Below are 10,771 nucleotides of genomic sequence, written 5' to 3'. Positions count from 1 at the left end.
AGGCCGCCAGGCCCTGAGGGAGGCGAGTACCAGGAGGGCGAGAGCACCTCTGAGCATGTCCAGACCGCCCTCGGGAGGAGCAGGTGGGTGGCCCCTGAGTCGTCTGGCAGGGACAGAGGTCCGACTCTGGGGCTGTTTGCTAATGCCTCTCGGCTGCATCCACATTGGAGAAATAACCCGGTTTGGTACCGCTTTAACTGTGTCTTGGTTCAAAGCTATTCACGGGTTTCATTAATATGTCCTCTCTAGGAATCTCTAGGTCCTCCAGCGCAACTCTATGGTCAACCTTTAACTAAAAAGTGGCACTGAAGGACCTGGAGATTCCTAGAGAGGACGCTCCACTAGGCCTCTCTAGCTCCTCCAGAGCAGCTCTATGCAAAATGTCTGACAGATGTTGACCATAGAGTTGAACTGGAGGACCTGGAGATTCCTAGAGAGGACGCTCCACTAGGCCTCTCTAGCTCCTCCAGAGCAGCTCTATGCAAAATGTCTGACAGATGTTGACCATAGAGTTGAACTGGAGGACCTGGAGATTCCTAGAGAGGACGCTCCACTAGGCCTCTCTAGCTCCTCCAGAGCAGCTCTATGCAAAATGTCTGACAGATGTTGACCATAGAGTTGAACTGGAGGACCTGGAGATTCCTAGAGAGGCATCCTCTCGGGTAAAAACAAGGTGTTTTTGTTATCTGCAGTTTTTCCATGTTCATGGGGGTCTTGTGCCCCTAACCCTAGTGAATAGGGAGGGACAAGTGTGTGTGTGTGTGTGATATATATATATATATATATATATATATATATACACACACACACACTCACACTCACACAAACACACATTTGTCCCTCCACATTTGCTGGGGTTAGGGGCACAAGACCCCCATGAATGTGGAAATATATAATATTTGGGGAACATGACACATTTAGCCTTCTCTTTCAGAGAGCTCTACTGTTACAACAAATTAAGATTCCCAGAATTCCATAGCATTGTGCCATGGCGGTTAAAGTGGTCTCAAACTTGATTATTTCTGAAGCATGGATGCAGCCTCAATCTACAAAAGTTTATGCTGCAAATTTCTTTCTCTCAGTTAGTCTCAATGATGACTAGTGGTCACTAATAATCCCATCCTCCATAGATTAATCTAATCCCCTTTTAAAGTTGTAGAAGTTGGCAGCCAAATGGATGAAGAATTCCAGACCTGTTAAAGGAAGTACTTCTTCAGGCAACACACATTTAAACTATGGGGTTTATTTTCTCAAAGTACATTGATTGCAACCAATACGGATGGCTTTAAAAATGGATTAGAGGAATTCATGGAGGACAAGACTGTTGTTGGCAACTGTATGCCTTTCACTGCTGGAGTACATGAGCAGAAGATTGTTAGTAAACTCATCTCCTTCTGTGGGCTCCTCATTCACCACTGTGGGAACAGAATTCTGGATTAAGTGGGCCATTGATCTGATGAAGGACACCTTTTCTACAGTCCAATGCACACACACACCTGGTCCAAATCCTGAGAAAACTCAGGTCTTAGTACTATATAGTAGGTGCTTTATGGAACTGGTTGACTGCCACAATGTCAGTTCCCACAATATTCCTGCCCCCCAAGGGGGGGGGGGGATATTTTGTTATAATGCATCCAGCCAGATATAGGCAGGGTACAGACCGCCCAAAAAGGGCGGTCTGCCTGCGCCTTGTTTTGCTGCGCGAGGAAGCTGCAGCGGACAAATCGTGCAGCTTCCTCCGTGCAGCAAAAAGAACCTGCAAAAAGCGGCTTCTTTTTGCAGTGCCATTGTGATGCCGCAGTGCGCCAATGGCGCACTTGCAATGTCACAATGGCATCGTGACATGCAGATGCTAAGCGTCTGTTGCATCAAAATAGCAGCGCCCATCTGTACAGGGCGCCACCATTTTGACGTACGGAATATGTGCTAGGGTTGCAGGGCATCTGTAATTCTCATACATGCAAGCAGAAAATAACTTAGAGCAGATGTGGATGGAAAGTGTTTAGACTAGTTCTTTGATATTGATAAATCTTCAGACATTATATGTAGCAGCTTTCCTAAACATAATTTCTCCAAATGTCTTGGATTACCACACTGTCTTGGGAGTGAGGGAGGTCCAATGCATTTAGAGGACGTCAGGTTAGGAAAGGCTACTATATCCCAATCCATTGTGGGAGGCTGACATCTGTTGCTGATGTAATTTCTTCTTTTGCTTTGGCAGTATCCTTCAAGCATGTAATTTCTACTTTAAAATTATTTGAATGTATTTATAAGATGACATTAGTTGGAAATGATTCACCATAATGATCCCTTTATCATTTTACTATATACTCTGTGGAAGATACAGAATGATAACCTTTCCCATGTTGTCTTCTTCAACCTAGTGCTTGCCTGATATTGAGGTACGTGATTAAGGAATAAGGTAATTCGGAAACCACGCACCCTCCTTAATTGAGATGAGTGAACTGAGCCTTCTGCAGAGTGGTGACTCATCTGTGGCTCAACTTGATGGGATAATACTAGATCATGAAAGTGAAGGTTTCCAGAAGAGAGGACATAAAATGAGAATGCTTAGCTCTGAAGAAGCTGAAAAACTGGCCAAAGATCAGGTCTTGGTATCTGATTTCAAGCAACAGAAGCTTGAGAAAGAAGCACAAAGGAATTGGGACTTGTTTTACAAAAGGAACAGCACCAATTTTTTCAAGGACAGGCACTGGACAACGAGAGAGTTTGAGGAATTAAGAGCCTGCCGGGAAGTGAGTTTCATTTGCTATATGTAGCAGCAGAAGGCAAGGGTGCTTCCAGGGGAGGGCTTTATTGAATGTGACAAATAACAATGGTCCAAAGCACACTGAAGAAACAATCCAGTTTGAAATCGCTTTAACTGTCCTGTCTCAGTGCTAGGGAATCCTGTGAATTGTAGTTTATTGTGGCACCAGAGCTGTCTGAGAGAAAAGGCTAAATGTCTCACAAAACTACAGTTCTCAGGATTCCTTAGCACTGAACCTGGGCAGTTATAGCGGTTTCAAACTGGATTATTTCTGCAGTGTGTTTTGGATTAAAGCTACCCATAGTGTACTGTTTTAGAGGTGATGGTGCCACTAGTATCATTACAGTTGGCCCTTCATATACACGGATTTTTATACACGTATACAAACATACACGGTTAGAACATGTTCAAAAAAAGTATAAATTTCAAATATCAAATCTTGATTTTCCACTTTTATAAGGGATACCATTTTGCTATGTCATTATATTTAATAGGAATTGAGCATGTCCCATGTCCAAGAACATGGAGGGCTCAGTGGTTCCTACCTCAGTGTAGAAACACTCCAAGTTAGACCCACTATAGAAGTGTTTCTTTGAGCTGGAAGACTAGGGAATCTTAGTTTTAGCCTGAGTTATGTAACATCTTACATAATTATGTATGAATGTGATGGGCTTTAGGCAAAAGACATGCACCTCACTTACCACATGATGCTGCAGTTGCAGTTTCTGGGAAGAGATGAGATGTTGCAACTCTTAATATATTTTTGAGGCTGTTAGTCAGTAGCTTGTGTGGAAGATGTGTCATAAACGAGCTGTCATATTTGGAGGAAGTTGCTTGTTGTAATGTTTACTTGAATGCTTAGTTTAGCACTTTGGAGGACACAACAGCTTAGGTTCTTAGGGTGTATTTCTGCTTTCTCAACCTAATCTCTTGCAGATGTTTCACTGCAACTCTCATCATCCCCACGCAGCACAGTCAAGGCAAGAATTGTTGTAGCCCAACCACAACTGTAAGGCACAAGGTTACAGATAGCTAATTTTGAAACAAAATTATACATCATACTTTGGATATGCTTGGTTCATTTTTGTACCACCGCACAAAAGCCATTGCAGCTCTACAATCGTTACAGGATAAATCAGTTTTAGAAATTATTCCGCTATTAGCAGGATGCTTCAGGTGCTTCCAGTATAAGCTAATTAATGGTGGTGGAAGTATATGATATTAAAACCAAGTTAGTGAATGATAAAGTCTCCAAAATGGACCACTAGGGGAAAACCCACCCTGTACTTTCTTAGTGGAAAAGGCAATATAGGGATATAAATAAATGATCAAAGTGAGTTAGGCGCTAGCCAGCAAAGCTTGGCTTAACGCCCCCCCAACACACAATTTTGATCCTCTCTGTTCTTGTTTCCCTAACAGTGAACCTAGTCCCAATCCAGAGGTGGATAAGGAAGTGTTCTCTTGTATGAATTCAGTCTTTCTTCATATTATGAAAGATGCTGGTTGCATTACAGAACTGTAGCATTTGAACTCTATTATTAATAGTAAAGAGCAGTGAACTGGTAACTGTGGATCAGCATTCTTGAATTATAGAGCAGAAGGATCTGAAATTGGGGTTTCAGCTAGTTTAGCCATCTTTTAAAAAGAAAGAAACATTGGTACTGCAAATGTAACACTGCCCCCCTCCTTATGAGATACAAATCTGGCTTGAATTCTTTGCCTGGTATTTTAATTTCTAGAAAGTTTTTAGTATGTCTGACACTCCTCCCACACCAAGCCTAACTTCCTTTAAATATTGCCTCTAATGGGTTCAGCAACTGAAAGCATCATATGGCACAAAATCACAGTGGATATTTCTTTCTGTTCGTAAATCACTGCACTGAAATTTGAGTCACTTTGGAACTTCAACCTGAAAAGATTGTTAGTGTTTCATGACAGAAGACACTTTGCAAGGCTGTAACAGATGTGGTGGTTTTTCTACCATACAGTTTGAAGATCAGAAGCTGACGATTCTTGAAGCAGGCTGTGGTGTTGGGAACTGTTTGTTTCCACTTTTAGAAGAGGATTTGAATATCTTTGCTTATGCCTGTGATTTCTCTCCCCGAGCAGTGGAATATGTAAAGGTTGGTGAGATAATTAATGTGTGGGCATTTGTCTACAGCACAAATAGGGCTAAGGCAGTGGTGGCGAACCTATGGCATGGGTGCCAGAGTGGGCACTCAGAGTTCTCTCTGTGGGCATGCGTTCTGTTGCCCCAAGCACAGAGTTCGTAGAGTTAGTACCTAGAAAGCCAGGGGAATGTGGCACTTGGCAATAAATAAGTGGGTTTTGGGTTGCAGTTTGGGCAATCAGTCTGTAAAAGGTTTGCCATCACTTGACTAAGGTGTGGACAGGATGTGTCTGAACAGACATAGTCCACTCCTCAGTGCTCTCACACTGTGGCTGTTTCATAGATGTGCACATGTTGAGTGACCCGCATAGAGCAGAGATGGGTACTTTGTTGTGCTCTAGATGGTGTGGGACTTCAGTTCCTAGGAATATAAATTTTCATAAATGTTGTTCTCACAGACAGGGGTTAACAATTTTACCATTGTTTTTTGTGGGTTTTTCAGGCTATGTGGCCATATTCTAGAAGAGTTTCTCCCTGACGTTTTGCCAGCATCTGTGACTGGCATCTTCAGAGAATGCTTGCCTGGAAACATAGATGGCTGGAAAGTGGGTTGCATTCAGAGGTGCATCGACATCAAGTGAAGGGATCTTTCAGTTGGTGGAAGGAACTAAGATCTGGCTCCCTGCTAGAAGAAGGGGACAGATTAGAAATTTTAATTACGTCTTCCTTCATCTTCAGTCTTGCCAGTGGCACTTCACACCATCTTAAGGAAGTTATCATAATCCTTAAGAAAATGTTTTCATATGCATGGGGGCAAACAGACTGAGGGGGAAATTAGCTAAAATTGCCACTCCATCTGCATTCTGTGGCAGCATTACAGAGTAAATGGAATAGAGGACTGGATCCCATCTGATCAAACAAAGACTTTTCTGTGGATAACTAAATAAATCAAAAGGATGGAAAAAAGAAAATCAGAATGTTTGGCTGAAAATGTCTCTCATCTAAAGCAAATATTTTCATTCCATAGCAAAATCCCTTGTATGATACCCAGAGATGCAAAGTATTCCAGTGTGATCTTACCAAAGATGACCTTCTGGAAAATGTGCCACCAGACACTGTAGACATTGTAACGTTAATATTTGTTCTTTCTGCTATTCATCCGGAGAAGATGCATTTAGTTTTGCGCAATATTTATAAGGTGAGTCTTAAATAACAATAAAAATATAGTCCTAAGGAATAATAGAAAAGTTTTTTAAAACTGACAAAGAAATAAGAACAATGTTATCAGCATTCAACACGTTTGTAAAACAGCCTTTAATCCCCAAAGTTAAAAAAAAGAGAAACAAGCATCTGTTGTAAATATATATATATTAGAAACAGAGCCTCCATGATATAAAATGTTCTAATTTTTTAATTTGGTACTTGCTTTTGTTCTGTAAAACCCAGATCACTTACATAATATATTTGTCTGTCAGGTGTTAAAACCAGGCAAATGTGTCCTGTTCAGAGATTATGGTCTCTATGATCACGCAATGCTGAGATTTAAGTCTGCTAACAAGCTTAGTGAAAATTTTTATGTAAGACAAGATGGAACCAGATCATACTTCTTCTCAGATGGTGAGTTCAGCGCCTCTTGCTTTGTTTATACTTTATTTCTTTGCTATGATTTGTCTTGTGGTTTTTTTGCAAAGAGTAAATCACTGAATTCAGCAGTCAGTTGTTTAATGTTGGTGAAGTCCAGCACTCCCTGGGTCCGTACCTAATATCCTCAAATGGGTCCATGGGGGTCTTCTGATTCCCAATTCTTCCTTATACCTAACCTTGGTGATCTTCCTAGCAGTACTTCAGAAAGCTCTTCCAGATTTACATGCAATTTTTAAACTTCAAGAATCGTAGCAGTAGTGGCTTAGCTCTCCCTTCTTTCCTGCCTCAGCAATTTTAGTATCAATGCCTCAGAGAACCTTCTTCAGTCTTCTAGCATTTAAATTCCTGTTATGGTAGGCTCCCATTTTGTTTTTCAAGGAGCATTCTGTTTGGAATATTTAAAACTGACTACTGTAACGTGGGTGACAACAAGTGTTCTCAAATTCTGAAATGTCGGCTACCACGTGTCAGTAAATTATGGCAACTTCTTTTGGTTCAAAAACCCTTTCCTTTTGAAATTTGTAATTGAAACGAGTCATTTGAACTTGTACAACCACCAAAGATACTGTCAGATTTTGAGCTCTCTACTATAATTTTTCTGATGAATTATGGCAGCCCCCATAATTTTTTGCTTTCAGGAAGCCCCGCCATTTAGAATTTTAATTTTTTGACTTGAAAAAGCCACTGCAACTTGGATGCTTATTTTAAAAAATACGTGTCATATTTTGAGATGTCCACCATGATTTCCTGATTAGTTATGGGTAGCTCCACTTTTGCTTCTTACCTCTTGTTTGCAATAGCAACTTGAATTTGAGCACTGCAACTTGGCTGACAATCAGAATGTCTAAAATTTCTGAGGCATCTGCCACAATGTTCTGAGGATTTATGGCTACCAGAGATGAACAGCCATTTTTTAATGTATTGTATTATAAATTTGTATTTTGCCTTGACAAATTAGTCCAAATTTCTATTGAATCCAGCAACGTGCTTCCCAGACAAGTTTTCCAGGTACAACTGAGAAGTCAACAACTGAAGCCCATATGTAAATAAGTATCAGGAATGGGGTTGCAGGGTACAAGGTCAAACAGTTCTTGTAGAATTTCTGTTTATATACCAAAGGCCTCAAATTAAAGTCTTACTGAGGTTAAGGAGATGTTCCTACAGTTCTGGGGAGGCCATTTACCAAATTTGGATGCCTTTTGTGTTTATGTAAAGTTACGTAAAGAAGCAGAGAAAAGCAGTATTAACTATGAAATGTGTAAACTACTCAGCAAATAAAATGTAGAGTCTGATAGCTAAAAATGTCCATAGCCTTTTTCTCTGGTTTGGTGCTAGAGGTAGCCCCACATATGTGCTCAGAAGGGCAGAGAAGCATGCGGCCTAGTTCTGTGCACAAAATAGTCCCTTGGTAAGTGTTGCCCTCAATTCTTCTCTGCCTTTATTCAGGAGCAGTCACAGGAACACTATCTGCTGCATCTTCATAGATCTGTTCCTTTTTTCTTTTCATTTCTAAGGTATACATATTCTCTTTTCTTAATTTTCCCCCTTCGTTTCTCATTCTCTCTCCAGAATGTTCTGTGGGGCACTGACTTACACTGACATTGTTTTCTACAAACAGTGCCTATATCAGAAACATGTTATGTATCACATGGTCATCACTAAACACCTTTAGGAAGCATTGTAAACTGGACATAGATATGTCTACATCCATCTTTTCAATTTGGTGGCTACAGCCTCCATCTCAGTATAGCTAACCATCCCACACAGTTCCATACATAGCTTTGATACGTCCTACTTGCCATACTTTCCCCACCAAAACAAAACAAAACATTGATTACTCACTCTGAAAGTTGCTGCCAGCGTGGTGAGCAGTTTTCCAGAGACCACTCCTGAGAAGCCTCCTGTAGCTGTACTCACTTTTCCCCATTCTTAGCTTAGAGCCCAATATCTGCATTACAGCTTTTCAGCAATGGTTTCCCATCCGCTACTATTCTTGTGGCAAATTTGAGAAGTAGGAGCAGCCTACCAAGAGAGGGTTTAGTTCAAGGAGGAAAACATTTCACCTCTGCTTAGGTTAAATGTTTTTCTACCCTCCTGAGGAATTGGGAAGAAATGTTCCATGTTGGAAAGCTGAGTAAACCAAACCAGAAGGAACCTCCACAGCAAGCAACTGAACTTAGCTTCTTTTAGAATTTTGAATTACTATTTTGCTTTTGATTACTTGCTGCAAAACCATTTGCATTTTTTACAGACTTCCATCTCTGATATTAAAATGCAAAAGCTTTGAGATGTTTCATTTGAGAAGAACCTGGTTATTACATTTACTGTTTTTTCTTTCTTTCTTTCTTTCTTCCCTTCAGACTTCTTGGCAGAACTTTTCCTATCTGTGGGGTATGAGCAAGTGGTGAATGAATATGTGCTGCGAGAAACTGTGAACAAGAAGGAAGGCCTCTGCGTGCCAAGGGTTTTTCTCCAAAGTAAATTTCTAAAGCCTCAAAGGGAAACATGATTTTTGATGCATTGTTGACGTTGGTGGGGACATTTGGACATTAAAGAATGATTTTGTATTATGAAAATGAGCCTGACCTTCTACAGACTCTCAAAGTCTCTGCTCCTCCCAGGTTCTGCCATAGGGAGAAGGATCAGAAGTTTTTTCTCCTGTTTTAAGTTAACTACTCCTGTTGTTTGAACCCTAGTCTTAATGGACACCAGAGTAGCTTCATAAACAATGGTTTCAATTTGTAACCTTTCTGCTAAATGTAGGTGAGATTATCTGCATTTGGATGACAGAGCGAGTAGGAGTTAATATAAAACAGAAGCAAAAACTTCCAAATTACTGCTTACATCTAATGCAGGCACACTTGAAAAAAGCTTATTTGAATCCCATTTTGGGAGAAAGATGGGATATACATCAAATAAATAAATGAGACAGGGAGAAGTCATGGTTTAAAATGATCTCTGAATCAATCCAGTATATAAAAATCCATGGCATAGTAATTCCCTTGCTTGCATTATCACAAAGACTAGTGTAATAGAATGACTTGCTGTTCCAGCAGTAGGTAGGGATGGCCTCTTTTCAGTGTTTGGAAGGGGTTGAGTGTAATTCCCCCTCATGTCTTCCAGGATTTAAAAGTGGAATGGACAAAGGGTTGATTTCCAAAAGTTGCACTGTAATTGCCATCACCTAGGGCTGATGGAATTGCTGTTCAGTACCAACTGTAGGTACGTTTAGCCCGTCCCAATTTCAAACTACTATAGAACCTAATTTGTTGTTATGATGACATTCTTCTTGGCATTTTATTCATTAGGTGGCGCCATATACCAAGCTTCTGTATCCTTAGTTCTATAGAGGAAAGCCAATGAAATGTTCCTGAACAATTAGAATACACTGCCCACTGTAAATTGCATAAATTGACTCCTAATTTTTAGTCTCTTTTTAGTTTATGGAAAGTGGGAGCAAAATGAATTTAAGGAAACTGTCCTTTGTTTGAGCTGTTGGGATGGGGGAAGAGCAAAAATAATTCCCACTGTATTTTTGAGCCTTCATTTGTGAAGACATTATGTCATCAGGTGGGAAAAGGAAAGTTTAAGTTTTAAAGGTTACTTCACGAGACCAGTATACACTTGGTGGAAAATAGCAAAACTCCCATGTTTCAATGTTCCTATAGGTCAATTATTTTATATGCACAGAAGAGTTGTTTTTACAGTTGAAGAAACATTAAATTGCACTTCTGATTGCCTGCATGCCAAAGTGATACCATCCCAGAAGCATAACTTGGAAAACTACAAGTTTTCTTACAGTTCCCCAAACTCCCTAGAGCTTTTGCAGTTGTTGGTATGTGCCTTCAAGTTACATTCTACTTACGGCAACCCTATCAGAAGTTTTTCTGAGAAAGATTTATTCAGATAAATTTGTCATTGCCTTCTTTCGAGGCTAAGAAAGCGTGACTTGTCCAGAGTCAGCCAGTGTGTGTCCATGGTTGAGTGGTGATTCTTGGTCTTCCAGAGTCTTAATCCAGCACTCAAATCACTACACCATGCTGGATCTCTCATTCTTTTGCTATACATTTGGATGAGTTCTTATTGGAAGAATTGGGCAGTACTTACTGGAGAAAAAGTATGCGCACTTGATCTGTAGATTTGATTTGTAGAAGGCAGGGGTCTATCAAAATTTGAAGAATCACCCATCAACCATCTTTTAAATCTTTAACAGGAACCAGCTCCATTTTCTCCATAGTCTTTCTTTC

At 40.4% G+C, this 10,771-nt stretch overlaps 1 protein-coding gene across 1 annotated transcript; it reads left to right on the top strand.

Moving 5' to 3' along the window:
* Positions 1–13: 13 nt before the first annotated feature.
* METTL6 (methyltransferase 6, tRNA N3-cytidine) lies at positions 14–9,100 on the top strand. The gene is made up of 6 exons (XM_089532833.1): positions 14–83; positions 2,385–2,756; positions 4,759–4,893; positions 5,908–6,078; positions 6,356–6,497; positions 8,885–9,100. The coding sequence occupies exons 2-6, from the start codon at positions 2,457–2,459 to the stop codon at positions 9,031–9,033; spliced, it is 897 nt and encodes a 298-aa protein (XP_089388959.1). The 5' UTR covers positions 14–83; positions 2,385–2,456; the 3' UTR covers positions 9,034–9,100.
* The last annotated feature ends 1,671 nt before the right edge of the window (positions 9,101–10,771 follow it).

Source organism: Sceloporus occidentalis, unplaced genomic scaffold (genome assembly GCF_023333645.1).
Source record: "Sceloporus occidentalis isolate IW3139 unplaced genomic scaffold, rSceOcc1.0.p SCAF_7, whole genome shotgun sequence".
Taxonomy (NCBI): domain Eukaryota; kingdom Metazoa; phylum Chordata; class Lepidosauria; order Squamata; family Phrynosomatidae; genus Sceloporus; species Sceloporus occidentalis.
Note: the sequence above shows the minus strand (reverse complement) of the source record. Positions and strands in the feature narration are given on the sequence as shown.